The following is a 21215-nucleotide window of genomic DNA, read 5'->3' as shown; positions in this document are numbered from 1 at the left end:
TTTTCCGTGTGGTTTTGCAGTCCGTTCTTGAGGAACCCAAGAGCACTTATAACAACTGGCATTGTTTCTGTTTTCATTCCCCACATTCTGGTTGTTTCAATCTCTAGGTCTTTATATTTGGAGAGCTTTTCAGTGGTCTTTAACGGGGTGTTTCTGTCTGATGGTACTGTCATATCTATGAGTTTGCAGGTTTTGTTCTTATGGTCTTTGATCACTATATCAGGCTTGTTAGCCTCTATTTCTCTGTTTGTGTGTATTTGCATATCCCAAAGTGTCGTAGCTTCTTTATTTTCAGTGATCGTAGCTGGTTCCTGTAGTGCTGACATGTTTTCCAATGTATATATGCAGCTGCCTTATTAGTATTAGTATTAGTATTAGTATTAGTATTATTATTAGTATTATTATTATTGTTGTTGTTGTTATTATTATTATTATTATTATTATTATTATTATTATTATTATTATTATTATTATTATTATTATTGTTATGGAAGACTTTATTGAGCAGAAAACTGTCTTTCATACGTATAACTACGAGCCAGGTGGAGGTATACTATTTACAGTGCATGTACAAAGAGATAATCACTTTCTAAGAAAAAAAAAACAAAAACTCTAGATTAGCTCATTTAGATAACGGAGCAAACGAACGACTGACTTTATGACGTGAATCTTTTCACGATTTCACAATTTTGAGAAATTATCCATTTCTGTGACTTTTCTATGGCTTTGATTACAAACTTCTTCTTATCTTGTACAATTTTAGTCAGTTCGTTTTCTAAGTTAATAGCGTAAGCGGCTAGGAAATCGAAAATTACTTGTATACTGCTAACTTTGTGTCCAGGATATGAACTCTTCATTCCAATTCTTAAATCTGCATATTTGTCCCTTTTGAACGTTGTCCTCGCTGGTATTGTCCCCGGCAAGCAGACAGTTCCTTCTATGATGAACCATTCCTTATTCACTTTGTCCAGTACACTCATGTCAGGTTTGTTGGCGCCATTTCTTGGGCACTTTTCCAGATGCCATGGAATATCCCACAAAACTTTCGCTTTTTATTTTCCAGACATGGTACTGGATTACTCTGCTTACACCACAGTAGAAAGTGTTGAGATTTACTGAAGTCGAATTTTTCCAATATACTGTGGTACAGAGGTAGAAGCATTCGATCGTGCCTGTTCATGTATAGTGTCTGTGGTATTCTGGAGCAACCACATAGTATATGGGGTACTGTTTCTTGATCGTTGGAACATAATCGGTATTTGATTTCATCAGCACTTTCTTGTAATTTGTGCTTCCTGAACACCTTGGTATTCATTAACTGCTGTCTTATAAGAGGTGTCCACCGACAGGACTATCTCTGGGATGTTCTTCCAGCTCTTGAATATCTGATACGATACAGGTGTGGTCTCTGCATCTTTCCAATGCTCACATACTCTCTTAACCCGGGCAGTTCCATGACTTCGGTTCTTCTCTTCTGATGAGTGGTCTTTCTTAGGATTTATTTGATACCGTTGAGTTCTTTAGTGATAACAACAATAAAAGCAAGGTGACACACGCTAACACTGCTAATTGACCGGGTGAAATGGTTGTGCGCATGCGTGATGTGTTGCCCACACCGGGTTGGTGTTAGCGTGTGTCACCTTGCTTTTATTGTTGTCTTTAGTGCTGAATACCGCCACCTGGTCATCGTGAGTAATAACTGTGGCTTCTTCATTGAATTGGCAGCTTATTTTCAGTTCATCCGAATATCTCTTGGCGTCCTTGAATACTGATTTCAAATTCCTGTCTTCCTTTTTCTTCTAAAAAGATTTCGCCAATTTAGTGTGAGCGTCATCCGAGTTGTTTATATAGTGGACCACCTTTATCTTTGTCTGTTTGTAGAGTGCTTCAATCTCCATAAGTCCTTTTCGTCCTTCTTCAAGCGGTAAGTACAGGAGCTGCGTCGATTCGTGCCTGTGTTTACCATGACATTCATACATAATCTTCCTTGTTGGTCTGTCGAGATCTCTTAAGGTGTTAAGTGGCCAATCTCTTGTCCACATATAATAGCGGAGCTGCGCGCGCGGAGCACCATTGTTAAGAAAATATGGTAACCCATCGATACGAAAAATCTTGGTTTTATAGCCATGACGTCATCGACCGTCCGTCCGTACTTACGTCCACCCCTCAATATATGCCAATGTACCAGTATCATGCTAGTTTACAGCATACATCTTTGATATCCGCTGACCAGTATCACGTGATCATATCGCGGGTCAAACTTAGAGCTCACCCCTTTTAAGTTGACCGCCTCCCAGGTGCTGGTTTTCGATTGGATTGCAGGCTCAACCTGGGTTAATTCACCTAAACATAAACGAGGCTTCCTTTTTCGCGCGCTTTCTGTGGCTCGACGTGGCTACACGGCCATACTACATCAACTATAGTTCTTACACAGTGAACGCTTTTCGTGTTCAGGTGGAAAACGGTTTGGAAGATGTTTTCTTTCTGCATTTTTCGCTGGTTTCAATCCAGTTTGACATATCATGATCTCTGAGGTCCACACTGGTGGCTACGCAGTTATTTAAGTCAAGCATCGGAGGGATATAAACTTAAAGCTGAGTGTTTATTTTTAATTTGCTTAGAGCTGCTTTTTTCTCTGTATTGAAATTTTTTGCATACCTTTAGAAGCTCTGATAAGGTTACATGATGCCTGGAGGACCTATGTCTATAACAGAAACGAAAGGAGAGCGAAAGGGAACGACAACGACAAAACAGAATACCAGTAATAGCTCATACTTAGTGGAAGAAGTTACTCCACCAATTCTTTCCTCGGGCACTAGGCCGTTTGTCATATTTACGGATGCGTTATTTAAAGTGGATGCATAATTTTAAAAGGTGGTTTAATCGGTTCTTCGTTTGTTCAGGAATGAAAATCGGATTTTTATTGACAACTGGAATTAAATAACAATTATCTGTACTCTTTTGGACATAAAGAAAAAGTTGATTTGTTTGTTTTGCTCTAAAATGCGAGCGAGCAAATGTTTTTTTAATCCGTTTGCCCAACTGGTTTGCGTTGTGCCTCGACAGTGACAAGAAAATTTGCCCTTATGTTATAAACACGTAATCGCAAAGAGTTCTCGTAAAATTAGGGGGAAATCTCACTAGCTTGTGTTTTCAGAAGTTTGTCTAAAGCACCTAAACGTTACTTAAGTGTTGGAGCGGATCTCGTTTGAAGTTCGACCTTTCTTGGTTAAATTGCCGTATTTCCAAGCTAACCTGGTGTGTTTCAATCAAATACATTAAAGTGTGAATGATCTCGTTTTTTTGTTTTTTTAATAACTTCTAATTTTAGCGTGATTCCTATTCGCTGGCTATTCACAGTTGACTCTGAAATAGCTTTTTTCCTTTTCCATTCGCTCGCTGAGGGTGTGTTAGCGTAAAATTCACCGTGGAATTTACTAGTTAGGCAATGAATTTTTCTATGAAAAAAAAGGCAAAGAAAATGGTTTAATTATTAAAGCAGCAACAGGAAACATCAAAACGCGGACAATTCGAAACCTTTTATTTTTACTAACCCTACAGGCAGTAAGAATAAATGACCAGGGAGCTCCTTTTTTAGGTTTGGCTAAAGCTATTTATTACTGCAGTATTGGCAGTGCGTAGGTGTTTGTAACTTTAACCTTGCGCGGAATTGACAATGAGGATGTCCAGATGACCCACACTCGTTTCTCATATTCTTCGGCGGCCCCCTTGGTGACTTTATCATCCAGGTGTTGAGTCTTTTGGAGTCTGCCCAAGAACTTATAATGGTCATAGTCACCTATGAGAGGTTATTTTGTCATCATCATAGGTGGGCATGATGTTATTTCCACTGGTTTTTAGGTGACCTTTTTTTGTGTAAACAGCTTCACACTTGCTAATCCCCCATTCCAGGCCGTTATCCTTAAACATCATTTTCAGATTGCTTGACACGACTGCTGCCTTTTGTTCAGACTTATGATGCGATTTGAGGTCGTCTACAAACAAAAGATGCGTGATCTATCCATCAGGAGCGTGAGATAAAGTGTACCTCTTTGTGCTTCTTAAGTACCATGCAATGGGATTCAGTGCGAGAGTAAATAATTTTACGCAAAAGGAGTCTCCTTGCAAAATCCCTCTGTTAACTTTGATTGGGCCAATCGTCTCGTTGCCATAACTGGCATTTACCTTCTGTGTGATTCTCTATGTCTTCATGGCAGATTTAATGAAGTGTATGATGCTATTGTGTATCCCATGCATCCCATGGGACACTAAGTCAAAAGCTTTTTTCACGTCCACCCAATTGCAGGATAAATTCTTTTTTTGGTAATGTGTATCTTCTAGTACCATTTTGTAGATTAACAGGTTATCGACACAGCCCATGGTCTTTGCTTTCTCCCCTCTTTGGTCAATCTGTATCAAGTGATACCTTTCCTCATGTGATTGTAGAAAGTGGTCAATTACTGACGAAATCAGTTTGTACAGCGTGTAACAGTAAAGTAAAGCGACCATATTTAACGTCGATAACTCGTAACAGTAATATTAATTACTGACAAACATGAGGTCGACGGTGCGCTCATTTTACTCCCCCCTCTCCATCAGTGCTCCGTTTTACGGGTATTTAAAGCTACTTAGCTGCACGGAAAGGAAAGGATTCGAAACAAGGATGCAAGATCCGGGTATCGAACTCAGGACCTCTTGCACCAAGGCCGCGCACTAAACGACTGTGCCATCCTTGCTCCTAGGCAAGTAATTGGTCTGTAGTCAGAGGCCGAAGGTTTGCCTTTTTTCGGAACCATAACAATTCTACTCGATGTGAGCCAAGACGGAATTTGGAGCCTCTTCGTAATGATAACAGTCAATGCTGTTGCGATGTCTTGATGGAAGACATTCATTCTCTTTATCCAGAAATTTGTAATCTTATCTTCACCGGGGGAGGACCAATTCCGCTTCTTTTTCACGCTTTAAAAAATTATTATTATTATTATTATTATCATTATTATTATTATTATTATTATTATTATTATTATTATTATTATGGAAGTCTTGATTGAAAACAATTTGTCCCTAACCAAAAACACTTTTTTACGAGCCAATCAACCGGCCTAGGGAACTATACTGCATATGTACCAAAAAAACTAATTTAAAAAATAAATAATTAAATTAATAATAATAATAATAATAATAATAGTAATAATAGTAATAATAATGATAATAATAATAATAATACTAATAATAAATGAAGGTTATTCCTTGTTATGTTGATAATGAAGGTACCTAACGACTATTATTGTCTCGTGAACCGTTTCACAATTTCGCAATTTTGAGAAATTATTCCTTTCTGTGCCTTCGCCAAGTTAATGGAGTGTGCAGCTAGAAAGTCAAATACTACTTGCACGCTGCTAACTTCGTGTCCAGCAAACAAACTCTTCACTCGTAATCTTAAATCAGCATACCTATCTCTTTTAAACATTGTCCTTGCCGGTATTGTTCCCGGCACGCACACAGTTCCTTCTATTATGTACCATTCCTTGTTGATCTTGTCCAGCACACTCATATCAGGTTTGTTGGCACCGTTTCTTAAGAATTTTTCCAGATGCCATGGAATATCCACAATACTTTCGCTGTATCATTCTCCAAACATAGAACTGGGTGGCTTTGCTTATACCAAGGTAGAGAGTTTTCAGATTCACTAACCTCATACTTTTCCAGTATGCTATGGCATAGTGGTCGTAGCATTCGATCGTGTCTGTCCTTGTAGAGTGTTTGTGCCATTTTTGAGCAACCAGGACGTGGGGTACCGTTTCTTGATCATTGGAGCATACTCGGCAGTTGATTTGATCAACATTCTCTTGTAACTTTTCCTTTCTATACATCTTAGTGTAAATTAATTGTTGTCTAATGAACGTGTCTACTGACAGCACTATATCTAGGATGTTCCACCCTTCCTGGAATATCTGATATGGCGCAGGCGCTATTTCCGGATCCGTCCAATGCTGAGTTGAATATTGTCAACCCAGGGCTGTTGAATGAATGAATGTTTATTTGCCACACAATAATATTACAGAAACATAAAGGATGGATATTACAATAATTGTGGCGAGGAGACCCCAGGAAACCATCGGGCTTATAAGAGGGGCCCCCTCATATGCGTATCATTAATCTAAATAATCTTATGCAATGCTTGTGCGGCATAACTGACTCAGTTTTTTTTTTTAAACCCTAACATATTTTTCTTAAAGTTCAGATAGCTAGATTAATTAACAATTGATCCAGGAAGAGAGTTCCAGATTTTTGGACCTTGATAAAGAATTGTAAATTGTTTGATGTTAGTGCGAAAAAATTGTGGCCGATAATTGTTGACTGTTCTAGTACCGTAATTGTGCACTTGGCGGCTTGTTTCAAATAAATTCAAAAACATAGAAGGCAATAACTGATTGTAATAATAAAACATGAACTTAGGAATTTGAAATGAATTTATTTGTAAAATGTCCATGATGCCTAGTTTTGCAAATAAAGGAGCAGAATGCGCTCGGTAATCTGAATTCGCTATTGCTCGCACAGCACGATTTTGCAAATAGAATATTCTATTTAAATTGGAGACATATGTAGAAGACCAAGTGGAATTGCAATAAGTGATATAAGGATAAATTAGTGAGTAGTACAAGGCTAGCTTGGTTCTCGAAGAAAGGTAGAATTGAGATCTAAATATAATACCAATGTTCAATGACTGCAGTTCTTCTCTTCTGCTTGGTGGCTTTTCATAGGATTTCTTTGATGTTTTTTGGGATCTTTACCATTAACCGTTACTACCTGATCGGCTTGTCTGATAAGTGTGACTCCATCATTAAATTGGCAGTCAAGTTGTAGCTCTTCGATATATCTCTTAAAATCTACTGATTTCAGACTCCTATCTTCCGTTCTTTTCTGAAAAGACTTACCTAACTTAATGAGTTCATCGTCCTAGGTGTTAAGCGTTTGTTGTGGTTGACGATAAACTTGGTAATCCACAGGTTGCACGGAGACGAGAGTTCAAGTAACGCAGAAAAAACAACAAAATGACGATGTTGAAAGTGGAAATTTGCAGCAGGGTATGTTTTACGATATTTTACATTTGACCGAGTGGCAGATACTTTCGGTTTCATACAATTTAGTTCCATTAAGAAAAAAAAAACACAATCCCAGTTCCAATCCAGGAAAAGGTACTTAAAATGCTATCATTTTTAAAGAGAAAGGTAATAATAACAAAAACGTCGTTGCCTTAGTCGTCATCATCAATGCTGTTGTCATTATTATTATTATTATTTTTATTATTATTATTATTATTATTATTATTATATTATTATTATTATTATTATTATTATTATCTTATTATTATCAACATCGTTATTATGGTTATTATTATTCCCTTATTCCTCCTGGTGATGGTAGTAGTAACAACTGTGGGGAAGTTTTCTGTTGGCCCTTTGGTTTTCCCAGTGACGCTGAAGACTCACAGTTTAAACACGAATTTACAACATATTCAGTTAACAGATTTTCTCTTGATCACAAGCACATGTCGATAACAAAAGCTTTCTCTCTAAAAATGCAAACTTATTTTCACCATGGTCATTACATCTCTATACACAGTTATTCCCAATAGCGAAGTTCTTCAAGGACTTAAACACTTTTTCGATCAACGCACCGTCAAAGAACCAAGCTCGGAAACGCTACTCCCCCTTGCCGAACTAGTTTTAACGCTTAAATGTTTTTCTTTCGCCGGCAGCTATTACAATCAAATTAATGGTGTAGCGATGGGCACAATAATGGGACCTACCCATGCCAATCTTCTTGTAGGTTATGTTAAACACCAATTTTTTAATCAGCATAATGGCCCCAAACCTGAAAACTACGGCCGCTACATTAACGACTGCATCGGCGATATGCATTTCATTCCAGCAGAGGAGAACTCGATCAATTTATAACCTCCGTTAATTCCTTTCATCCATACCTGGGAAATTTCGGAAACTTCATTGGCTTTCCTGGATATCAAGGTTTCCATCAGTGTCAACTGTTTATGTACCATCGTGCTCTGCAAACCTACAGATTCTCACAGTTGTATTCGTCACATCCATGACATGTCAAGAACTCCATTCCTTATTCTCAATTTCTTAGACTTCGAAGTCTATGTAGTGATGACTCCGATTTTTCCAGAAAATCAGAGGAGATATGCCAGTTCTTCGAAAAACGTGGCTATCCTGTCTCTGTGGCCAAAGCGGGCCATCATCGCGCCTAACAATTTGATCGACAGTCAGCGCTACAAACGTCACTAAAGGATAAGAATGACAGAATTCCATCCACACTCACGCAGTCAAAAGTATCATGCTTAATAACTTGAAATTACTCCGAAATGATCCCGAGACTGGTAGAATCTTTTTGCAACCTTCGCTAATTTCATTCAAACGTGACAAAAACGTAGGAACCTTTTTAGTTAGAAGCGCATTCAAAACTAACCAGCAACCCGGCACTTTCAAATGCGCGCGCTCACGATGTAAACTTGTCCTTTCACTCTTAACACCAGAAAAATATCGGGACCTTAGCGATCTGTTCAGATCACCGATCGTTTCACATGTACCTCCACAAATGTCATGTATTACATAACCTGTACGTTATGCAATAAATTATACATTGGCGATACAGGTAGACGACTAGGCGACCGATTCCGCGAACACCTTCGAGATGTTGAGAAGAATGACGGATGCATCTAAGTCAGTCGCTCGTCATTTTAATCCCCCTAGCCACTCCAAACTACACATGGCTATCTGCGGCCTTTCCATACATCTAGGTACGACGGAAAGCCGCAAGAATCTGGAACAAAACTTCAGCTTCTAAATCGGCACCCTTAATCCTCACGGTATTAACGCTTTTCTTTTAACTAATGCATCCTATTTTCCACGTTGCCATGTTACCACCAAAAGCGTAGCTCCTACTCTACTATAAAAACTACACACAACCCATAATTCCTCGATTCGCTCTGACGTAAGGCTAACGCTGGAAACGTAAGCTTTTAGAATCCCTGTACTGCTTCCCCAACGACGCAGCACCACAGTTTCTTTAGGAACTACCCCCTTTATCTTTTTATCTCTAAGGGCCCGTTTATATGCATAAAAGCTGCTGCTGTTAAACGGGTCACCCGCTTACTTGAGCTACCCTGGGCGAGCCAACTTTTCCTACATTTTCTTATAAAACGTGGCGAACCGTTTATATAAGAAAATGAAAGTTGGCTAGGCTAGGAGGGTAACCCGCCTGGCAGGGTCACCCTCTTTCGAAGATAGGGTCACCATCCAAGCCGGGACAACTTTCCTTCATATAAACACTTTGACTCGGTTAGTCGAGACAACTCCACGGAAATTGAATTCCGTGTTTTATCTTTGAAACGAACATCGTGGCTTAAATTGCTATCAAAGAAATTAGATCTGAGTCAACAGTGACCGGTGAGAATGATTTGAAAAATAGAAATCCAGAGGAAAGAGGGATATTGAAGTTATGAATTTTTTGCGGAGCTCTGCGCACCGAAGTCGAGAAATTTGGTTTTGGTCACCGTACGACCGTAAACTCCTCCATGTATGCCAATATGACCGGTATCAAGTGACCATATCGCGGGCTCAACTTTAGAGCTCATCGAGGCGGCCATACTGTTTTCAGCGTACGTCTTTGATACTGGACATCCATGTTATGGTCAATTGACACCTGTCAAAACAAGGTATCTACTGACCAGTATCACGTGACCATATGGCGGCTTGAGGTTTAGAGGTCATCGAGGTGTGCCCCTGAGCCCTGACTAGGATCGCAGGCTGAAGCCATGTTAACTTCTTGTACAAACATAAATGAGACTTAATTTTTCGCTCGATACCTGTGGCTCGACGCAGCTGCACGGCAATACTACGTCAAGTAAAGCTCTTAACAGTCGACGCTGTTCGTGTTCAGGTGGATAAAGGTTTGCAAAATATTTTTTTCATGCATTTTAATGCCAGTTTCAATACAGGTTTGACATATGTAGAAGTGGTCAGGACCACATTGGTGGCCATGCAGTTATTCAAGTCAAGCATTGGAGAGACAAACTTAAAGCTGCGTTTATATTTTTAAATTCGTTTACAGCTGCTTTTGGCATAACTTTAGGAGATTTTGAATCTGAAGGTGCCTAAAATTTGAAACTAAACAATAGACAGAGTAGTGAAGAAGTCATCCTGACGCTGGAATTTGTAAATATATTCACTTCTAATGGAGGCTAACTCTGTAAAAATGGGTCCTCAGGGTTTTCATTCAGCGGTCATAAAGAACTTGAAACTGGACTATTTAACGACGGCTCATACGTGGAATTGAAGGGAGATTTTAAGGCTTAAACAGGGACGGTACAAAACTAGACCCGCAACTGGACCTCCTTCTGGACCCCAATCGAGAGAAGAAATTAAGAAAATAATAGTTGCTTTTCGCAGTGACGTCATCAAATTCTGAAATTAAAAACACAAGTTCTTCTGAATTTTTATCTAAATGAGATTGAACAGGACCTAGAAATACATCTTTTTTCAAGTTTCCAGTTCCGCGACATCTTTCGTTTTTCACCTTGAGTGACACCATGATACAAAGCTATTTGGTTGAAAAAAGTCTGTCTCTGTGAATCTCAGCAATTTGAGCCTTTCAAGTACATTAGGAGATGTGTTTGTACACATGTATTTTATCTCGATCATGAGCGAAAAGTAAGCGCTTTCATTGCAAAGTGAACTACATATTTCGTTGATTACCGGCGCGCCGACATGTTCGTGAACCACACGGCGTCTCCATACAAACTTTAAATAAAATGCGTGAAGTGCTTCAACAAATAACTCGGAAGCGATGTACCGCACAGACCTGAGAATTAGAGAAGTGGTAAAATGATTTGTTTCCTATAATATTCCAAGATATTGGCCTTTTTCATTGAACGATTTCGAATTTATTTTCTTGTTGCATGACAGTGTAAGCTATCTATCACTTTAGGACACGAGATCTTGTGTGGCAAGATTATACCGCGCATCTTAATTCCTCGTTTCGCGCATAACCACAATTCCTTGCGCCTTTGATCACAACCCATGTCGTTTCGCAGAAAAATGTGTCCTTCTCCCGATTAGAGAGCTGCCTCGTTCGTTCGCTTCAGGCTCACTCACAGCGGCAGCAATTAAGGACAAATATCACTAGCTTGTGTTTTCAGAAGTTTGTTTAAAGCACGTACACGTAATTTGTTGGAGATCTTGTTTGAAGTTCGTCCTTTCTTGGTTGCCGTATTTTGTCGATTCTTTTTCCAAGCCAAGCTGGCTTCTTTCTATGAGATACATCAAAATGTGAATGATCTCGTTCTTAGAGATAAAATGGAATGAAGTACATCAATAAAACTTGTTTTTGACCTTGAACTGTTGAACTGACAAAGTCTTTTAACGATCTGTCACATCACGGTCTAGTACGTCTGTGATTTATCATTTTAGCGAGATTCGTATGCGCCAGCTATTAGAATGACTGATCGGCCCGTGAACTTGGAGATTATGTCAAAGGTCAAGGAATGATACAGAGAAAAGATTTCTCCTATTGGAATTGATCCATTTATAAGTCCCGACAAGAACTTTGATCCAGAATGATTACCATTGGTAGAATCAGTCGATTTAGTATCCTATTTGGTGCTTGAAACAAGTTTGCAAGAAGAGTTCAAAGCCTTTCGAAGCCTTCAAGCCTACAATCACTTGGTTTCAGGGGGACACTGAAAAACGCAGACTGCAGACTGTGCAGACCGTCTGTAAAATGAAAATTCGGTTAGCCTGAATTAGGCCTAAATAACATTCAGTTAGCCTAATTAGGCCTACTGAAAAAACACTCATGTTAGCCTGTTTACGGTTAGCTCTCAATGATAGTGACGTAACGCCATATTTTACCCCTGGTCTGCACGGTCTGCACAGTCTGCAGTCTGCGTATTGGCGTGACCGGGTTTCAGGGGTCATTCAAAATGTCGTTGCCGAAAAGATTGTTTTAATAGGAAAAGTTCGCCATTCGCAAAAACGTACGAGGTAAACTGGCGTGCACCGAATTAAAATTCGCATGGATTATGCCATCGTATGTCACATCAGCCAGGAAACCGGAGGTCCTGTGCCATAGCCCTTGTTGGAAATTAAATAGTATAGGCAGGAGCCCATCACCCGGAGCGTGCAACTTAACTATACTTGTGCAACGGCGTTTTCACAAGTAAGGTTATTTTTAGATTGAATTTGCTGCTAATGAGACTCCCACAGGAGCCCGATGACCAATTACAAGAAATTAAGCTGACGCCATAGGGTCACTGAACCGTAACTGACTTTGTTTTTTGACCTAATTCGCGGGAAGGGCTAGTCTAAAAATAAACCTACATGTGAAAACGCCGTTTCACAGAAGCTGTATGGAAGTTGCACGCTCCAGGATGGGCTCCTGGTATAGGACGTTGAAGAACCCACTCACTATTCGATAAGAGTAGGGGACGTAGTCCCCGGTGTTGCGGTCTGACCTTATTTTGACGGGGGCTTCTTTCACTTCCTAAAATAAATTTTAGACTGCGTGATAAGCAGTCTGGCTAAAGTCCCCCATAAAGCATTGTAAATTAGTCCTGAAAAGCCATGAGGGGAGAGACTAATAGCTTTAGGACTGTCCACAAGTTGCTCATAAATGTTTGAAAAGTTGCTCCAATTTTCTCAAAACTCCAAACCTTTGCTCCAAAACTCTAAAAGTTGCTCAAAAGTTGCCCAGAAATTGACTTGTATTTTGGTGTAAGAGGCTAATTATCAACTTAAATGAGGATGTGCACGAAGAATTTCACTTTGCATAGATGCCAGATACATAATGCATATTGATTTCATTATAATTTTGTGTAAGGTTAATTAAGTTTTACATTGCTATCTTCTTTCAACCCACATCCCAAAATTTGATTCTCTTCATTGGCTTCCATATAAATACAATTATTACTAGATAAATAATCACGATGGTATTCAAACAAAACAAACGTTGCTAATGTGCGTATTTGTTACATAAAGTATCTCTGACGTACATGACTCATTTGCTATATAAAAACACATCCTTGGAATATTTATAAGTTCCCAAATCCATTTAGCATCTTTGGGGATGTAGTACAGAGCACTTTCTCTAGGTGGTCACTGATAGGGATGTTTTGCACCCCCAGTTGTTTGTCCCCTATAAACTGATATAAGTCTAGCTATCACGCACGCTTATTGTCATTGTAACGTAACATGACTGATGTCTCTACTGTTTCCTCTAATGCTACATGTTGCTGCGTGCTAAATGCATTTTGCAGCAGACTAAACACTAGGTTGCACTAGCACGATCTTTTTTACTGCAGCAGACCAATTTGGGAGAGCAATGGCATGTGTGGCCCACCAATGTACTTTTCCTTCTTCTGTTTCAATTACTGCGCTATCAGCCATGGCCAGATAGTTGGAGAGCTCTTCCACAAGCTGTACAACTTGTGCATCAGTTATGAAACTAAATTGCTTCAGTTCCTGAACTGAGGCTTTAGTTGGCTGTAGCGTTTGCACTTGCATTGGGCAGCATCAGCGTGCAGCCTTAATTAAATGCACGGACTGTATCATGGAATTGCACGCTGAATTTCTGCTGGTAAAAGCGGAAGCCCGGGTTGATGCACGCCTTTGCTTGAGCAACCAACTGGTTGTTCAAGACTATATTTCTTCCACCTGCATGTTCGTGAGCTTTGGCCTCAGTGTTGGGATATGATTCAATAGCTATTGCATGGGCTAATACTGTTAAACGCGCATAGCAGCTAAATACTAATGGACCATCCCCTTCAAGATAGTAAGTTGCCTTAACAAAGTGCTCGCCAGCGTGAATCATAGCAGCAAGCTCAATGTCTAAGTCTGTAGCAGTGACTGGGTCATCAAAAAGCCCAACTGGCTTGCACGACAAACGGGACAAAGGTTTTCGTTTTCCCTTAGGAAAGGCTTTACATCGCCAAAAAACTCCATCACCTGATTCACGACTTCCCACTTGTTCAACCATCTGGTATTGGACGGAAGTCGCATCGCTGTAACAGTTGTTGTTTTCCACAATAGCCGAGCAGCTGGGCTAAAAGAAAACATCGTATTCCGACAACTAGAAAATGTGCCGACTAGGACACTAAATGCAAAGTGCTTGCCAGTCGTGTGAGAGAAACATGACACATTAAGAATGTTGAGAAAGACTTGACGCAACCCAGCTTTATTTACTGATGCGCCATCTCGCATTGCTGCCAGAAGCTGGTTTGGTTGAAGTCCATCCTCTACAGCCAGGCATTGAATTAATCTCTGAGCAAGCTCTCCTGCGTTCATGCTTTTGGCTAGGATCTTAAACTTGACAAGCCTCTGCTGTATATTCCATTCGCTGTCAATGAAGCGCACAATAATTGCTAACGCTTTTCCGAGCGAGGTGTCCGAGCGAGGTGCTCCCATCAGCGAGGTCCAAAGATCGGTCAAGTCCGCCAAGAGGGATTTTTACGATGGAAAAGTTAATCACCTGAGAGATTCTAATGCTAGTAAGTGGTGGAAAGACGTTAAGTACCTTGCTGGGCCGTCTGGAAGTAATAGGTCATGGTTTTACCAATTGTTAGATGGTTCAACCACTGGGTCTCTGTGCGGAAAGATCAACAAGTTTTTCGCTGAGCTCACATCTGGGTTTGTGCCTCTCACGCCTGCTAATGTCATGGATATTGACGTTGATCATAGAAACATTCCAAGAGAGCTCTTTGTAACTCCTGGGGAAGCTGGAATTGCACTTCGTGGGGTAAAGATCAGGAAATCCCCCGGTCCCGACGGTATACCGAACATTATACTTAAGTGGTTTGACTTCGAGCTTGCTCCTGTTGTCATCCATCTGTACAATTCGTCCCTTATGGAGGGTTATTTACCAGAGTTAATCAAGTGCGCGGATGTCAGACCTTTACATTGGCAGATGCCCTCAATGACAAACGACAATGATAAAGACCTGTGTCATTAACTTGTCAGTTCGGTAAAGTTATGGAGGGTTTCACCCTTTCTAGAATTTATTGCCCTATAACTAATAATCTTGATCCTAAGCAGTTTGCTGTAGCTGGAAAATCGACATCTCACGCATTAGCATTTATTTTGCACATACGTCTCGAGTCCCTTGATAAGGGTGGTTCCTTAGCAAGGTTGTTCTTTGCAGATTTCCGGAAAGCCTCCGACCTTATAGACCACCAGATCTTACTACGTAAACTAGCCCAGTTTGATCTCCATAATTGTTTGTTACGGTGGGTAGCATGTTTCCTCCAGGGTAGGTCTCAGTTTGCTACTATCTCGTCTGCTACCTCCTCTCCTATGGTTTTGAATGGAGGAATTCCCCAAGGGACGAAGATTGGCCCGTTACTTTTTGCAGTAATGGTTAATGACCTACTATCGTCATGGCCACCTAGATCTAAGTTTGTTGATGACCTGACAGTTGTAGCAATAGTTCCTAGGAACTCACCATCGGTTCTTAATTTTATTGTTCAAGACATAAGCCAGTACGCTGTCACTAACAATATGACTCTTAATCCGAGTAAATGTAAGGAAATGAGTGTTGACTTTCTGCTGTATAATAGTTGTGTGCTGCGTCCCATTGTTGTCGGGAATGCAATCGTGGAGCGCGTCGCGTCCTTCTAGTTGCTCGCGCGACTTGACATGCGACACTCATGTCGACGACATCCTGAAGAAAGCCAACAAAAGGTTATATATACTAAGGGCTCTTAGGCGATCAGGTGTTAGCGTGCCAGACATGGTAAACATATATTGCGCAGTCATTCGTTCTGATGTGTTCAAATCTATCCCCATTACTATGCTGCGATCTAGAAAGAATGCAAAAGCGTGCATTGTCAATTATTTTGCCTGGAGTCTCGTTCCGGGAAGCGCTGGCAGCCGTTGGAAGCTCGTAGGGCTGAGTTGTGCGTCAAATTCGTGAAAAGCGTTAAATCTGATAACCCACTGCTTCCCATATGTGAGTGGTGGTTGGTTAATAATGAATCAAAATACAATCTGAGGCACCAGCTTCAACACAAGGTTATTGTGAATACTAATAGGTTTAAAGATTTTGAAACGTCTCGTTGTGCATATAGTATTGTTAATTAGGGTGTTGCGCTGTACCTGTAATCCAGCCTTTGGGCTGCAATTGATATTAATAAACAAACTACATCAAAGATCACAGAAAAAAGCGCTATTGGCAGCTATTTCTGATTTAAGATAGTCTATCTCCTTCTGAAGAATCAAGGGAATGAATTCCGCCAGATGGGTGCAAGATGTTAAGCGATGATCATATTTTTCAAGAAATTGCCGCAGACTGTCGACTATGAAATGGGAATTCCCGCCTTCAGTAAAGCTTCCACAAGGTCGTAGCGATAGAGGCTCATGTGCTCAGGTAATGTTGTTCCTTTTGCTCCACCACGTGTTTCTCCTAGAAGATCCTTGGTATTCTGATCTTTCTTCTTGCTTTTCTTGGTGTTCTCCAGTGTTTTGATATGCGTCACGGATGATACATGCTTCTTGACAGAACTCTTCTTTTTTGAGAGAACCTAGCTCCAGCCACCTAGCTCCCTTATAAAACTACCACAGGCAGACCACTAGCGGTATTCTCCAGAGCAAGAATAGTGTCGGATGGTGTATAAATGTTGTTTACAAAAGGTATATCATAATGAAAGCAACCAATGTCCAACATCAGAACTTTAATAGGCCCCTTGAAGTTGTGAAATGTCTTAAAAAGCAGGAAACCTTTTCAAAATAGAAGAAAAAAATTCGAAGTTCGAAATTTGCTTGAAGGATTGAAAGTTGTTCGAAATCAGAAAAGTTGCCCAAAAGTGGCCAAGCAACTTATGGACAGCCCCAAATAGCTTCACTTCAGTTCACTTCACTTCGATGTTTCCACTGATAATTTGGATACTTCAAAAGGGGAAAGCCTAGCCATTGCAAAGCAAGATAACCCTGAAATCGCACCTCCATCGCCTGGCAAATTGAGTGATTTTTATGCTAATGTGAACCACTCCAATACTAAACCAACCAGTGCTGTTACCTTTAATTCCTCCTTACTCTCAATCATTTGTATTAAAAAGCTGCGGGGAACATTAAAACCGTCACAGACTTCTTTGATAAGAAATATTTGGACACAGGATTATAACATGTTGCTTGATGTCTGTACTGGTGTTAAAATCGACCTTACTGAAGATGAAATTAGAATTACAGAGAAAGATACAAGAAACCAAGCTAAAAACATTAATTTTTTCTGTCAATGAGCAGGACGAATTGGTGCTTCCATCAGTAAGCAAGCCAGTCACTCTAATCCAGCACAACACTCAATTAGTCTCGTAAAGACAATCTGTTATCCAAATATTTTCAAGTTTTCTAATGATGCTACAGAACATGATTGTAAACACGAAAGTACAGCAATAAGTTCTTATGAGAAAATCTTAAGAGAAAAAACTCAAAAACTTTAGGATTGAAAAGTGTGGAACATTTATCAGTAAACAAACCCCTGGCTTCAGGCAACTCCAGATTTTATGTGCTGCTGTAACTGTTGTGGTGAGGTTAAGTGCCCATACTGTCTGAAAGCATTGACTTTTGAAGATTTCATAAAATGTAACACTTCCTGTCTCACTGAGGATAATGGAAATCTCTATCTCAAAAGAGATCACCAGTATTGCGATCAGGTTCAACAGCACCTTTCACAACTGAACTCTAGTACTGTGATTTTTTTGTATGCAGTATTGGACAACAAATTGAAGTAGTTTGTGAGAGAATTAATCTTGACATTCAGCATTGGAACTGTGTTGTACCAAAACGGAATCAGTTTTGGAGATATTGTGTACTACCAGAGATCCTTAGGCGGTGGTACACACACAAGCACTATATCCCCCAAACCCAACCTGACCCCAAAGCAATGTGCTTTTGTAGATCTAATACTGGCGAAGACTGTTTGTTGTTCCAAAAAATCATGCCCAATTTTATTCTACCACTTGTTCTGCCTTAAGCTTTCTAAAGTACCTAAAAACTGGCTTTGCCCTCCCTGTCACAAGACATCAACAAAACAGAAAAACTCTGATGATTTGATTTAGATGGTTACTAGAAAAGTATTCCAACTTGACTCTATTTGTGTTTGCAAAGAGAAAGCACTCCACTATGTCAAACTCATAGAATGTCATGATACCTCTTGCAGCAATAGAATTTTTTGTCATTTGACATATTTACAATACAAGCGCAAGCATTACCACGTTTTAGAACTACACGCTGCGGCCAACACTCTGTTAGATATCTTCGGCCATTCTTATGCTCAAAACTTACCATACATCAAAGAGATTTCCCCAGTTTACTCGTTTGATAAAAAAAAAGATAATAATAAGGAAACCGAATCTTGCAGACATTTTAACCAGCAACAGCAATTGCTGTAATCTTTGTAGCCAATAAAATCATTTAATTTTTTTTATTGGTACCATTTCATTTTGTACATAAGTTAACACAGGATCTCTTATACTCATTAATTCTCTTACCATTTTTCCAGTAAATAATCAAATTCTGTGAGTACCATAAGTTAATTAGTGTTGCTATTTTATTGGTGTCCCCAATTAGCCCATCTGGACTAAACATATTGACACTTAAATGAAGGGTTTACTTACTCACTTACTTACGTTTACGTTGCTCGTCGCTCCCCACATTGACTTTTAGCTTACTCGAATCTTCTTGTTTCGAATGGCCTCGCTTTTGCGTGGGCACCCAATGGAAGTCAAAACGACCCCAATCTCTTGCCGGTTCACCTGACACAAAATGTTCACTGCACACACGATCGCTTTCAAGCTTCCCTGTTGTTAGGTCCGCTCGACTGATGGCAGAATCCAGTGTCTTCTTCTGGTTGAGCTAAGTTCTTCTACGAACTCACCTTGGTTGGTGATTGTGAACGCGAGGGACGCGATAGTATTTTATTGCCTTTTCTGTGTTTTCTTTGGACTTTTTCCGGTCTTGTTGCCGCAGCCAACCATCAGACAAAGAACCATGCTGACGATTGTTGAATTTCGAGAGAAAACTGTAAAAATATATCACTCTTGTATTGATGAATCACTAAAAGCTCCTATCTATACCTTCAATGATGAAACACCAACATAGCGGACAGTATCTTTTGCTAAGCAACAGTGACAGATCGGATAAAAATAGTAAAGTGAGTGAAAACGCTATATATATGAAGCAGGACCAATGAATGATTTAATAGTGTTGACTTTGACTCGGTCAACCGGGACAACTTTAATCGTGTAAACGGCCGGTAGGGAGAAGTTGGCCAAGCAAGGCGGACGACCGTTCTACCCGGGACAACGTTACTCACTCCACGTGTGCCGGAAACGCACAGATCATTTAAAGGTGAAAGGTGATCTTATTTTCGGTTTCTAGATTGTTCTCGAAAATATTTTCTACATGCGAATATTAAAGCGTAGTCAAAAATTCCTAAACGCTATTTGAGGCTACCAAAATAGAGGGATAACAAGAAAAACAAGAAAACAGGTAATCAATGACATCAAACAATACAAAGTCCAACAAAGTTCACAATTCAAGGACAGCGTGACCGCGGCTACATGGTCACGCTGGGTTTTCGACACGCTCTTGCAATCAAAGTTGATCAAACTTTAATAAATCACTTCAGTCTTCTTCGTTCTCACTCGCGACCACTCCCACTAAATGGTTCTCTGCCGTTTGGGCCCGTCCTCTTGTCCTGTCCTTGTTGCAGGATGTTGATGATCTTTTTCAGTTTCTTCTTCATTTCCCTCTAGGTCGTCAGTTGCACCACCGACTTCCAAATCGCACAACAGCTGAAGTGGCCTCTCAAATACATAGACCTTGCCTGTCAGAGCCTTGTATCCCGTTGAAACTCCGTCCTTCCCGATGATTTGTTTCTTTAAGCGTCCGACCGCCCGGTGAGCTCTGTTTTTTATAGAATCTTTAATGAGAACAAGCTGGCCTTTTTTAATCGCCTCACCCTCCTTTGTCCAGATCTGCTTTTGAAACGCTCTTGCAAAGCACAGAGATATTAGCTCAACCAACGCTTCCTCACATTCTGCCGGTATGTCTTGAGATACCGCTAACGCCTGGGCAACTCTTCTAGTTCGTCACCGCTCTCACCTCTCTCGTCGAGAAATCGTGCAAGTTGTCCACGCAACAGGAGCTTTGGTGTAACTACAGTGTACTGGGTTGTTTAAATTATTCCCCGTGTAACAGAGAGGTCTGTTGTTAATAGTGGTCTCTCCATGTCCAACAAGACTTCTTCAAGCTTCGCAAATGTGAGCAACGCTCGTCCAGTCGAGTTGGAGAGAATGTCCTCCATTGTACCAATCAAAAGCTCAAAGAAGCCACCCCATCCAGTGCTTGGGACATATTAAACCTCCAATCGATTTCCTTGGAGGCTAGGTAGTTGTATATTTCTTCATCCCTTCGCAATTTGGTTATCCCCTTTCTTCATTGCTTGGAAGGTCTTAGCGTTGGCGCTAACGATCATAGTTGGCGATCCTCTTCAAGCAACAAACTCTTTTAAACTTCTCTTGAATTCATCTGCTGTTAAATCTTTGCTGAGCCTTTATGCTGGAGCACGTGAACAGTCCTACTTACGCCTTTCCTATTTCTTTGTTTGTCGACTTGTACAGTAGTGGTCCCACGAAGTCTTCGCCAGTAACACTTAACGGTTCTGTAAAGTCCGTCGTGAATCTAGGCAACACTGACGTTGGTGGGGCACGCAAGGGTCTCGCGCGGTGCAGTGCAGGTATGGCAGACACCCTTGACTTGGAATCTCAGCTTTGGAATCGAAAACGTTTCTCATACCTTTCTCATAGTTGCTACAACTCCCGCTTGCAAGGTTTGTAAGTGGCAGTGCTCAGTGATGAGTCGAGCTAACGCTGACTTAGTGGGAATGAAGATTGGTATATAGCCTGGGATGCTTTCGTTGCACCTTGCAACGCCATCTTGGTCTGCTGCCAACCCGAGAAATGTCTTCTGTTCTTTCTGCAGCCTCCTATGAGAAACACTTTCCCGGTATTAACACACTCTATTTGAAGGGAAATCCTTCACAACTTGTTTCGCTGGAATATTACCCTTCTGGCGGCAACGTCAAGTACCCTGGCACAGTTGGCACTGAAGTGCTGGTCAGAGCCACAAAAAAACGTAGGTGGG

At 40.4% G+C, this 21215-nt stretch overlaps 1 protein-coding gene across 2 annotated transcripts in view; it reads left to right on the top strand.

Annotated features, from left to right (window-relative positions):
• The window catches only part of LOC137975631 (uncharacterized), a 112730-nt gene that overhangs the window by 45270 nt on the left and 46245 nt on the right, over positions 1–21215 (top strand). For both annotated transcript variants that reach the window (XM_068822763.1, XM_068822764.1), the window contains exon 4: positions 7011–7088. In XM_068822763.1, the coding sequence (XP_068678864.1) occupies positions 7011–7088 (78 nt within the window). The remainder of the gene's footprint in view (positions 1–7010; positions 7089–21215) is intronic.

Source organism: Montipora foliosa, chromosome 11, assembly GCF_036669935.1.
Source record: "Montipora foliosa isolate CH-2021 chromosome 11, ASM3666993v2, whole genome shotgun sequence".
NCBI lineage: Eukaryota > Metazoa > Cnidaria > Anthozoa > Scleractinia > Acroporidae > Montipora > Montipora foliosa.
This window is presented reverse-complemented; position numbering and strand designations above follow the sequence as displayed.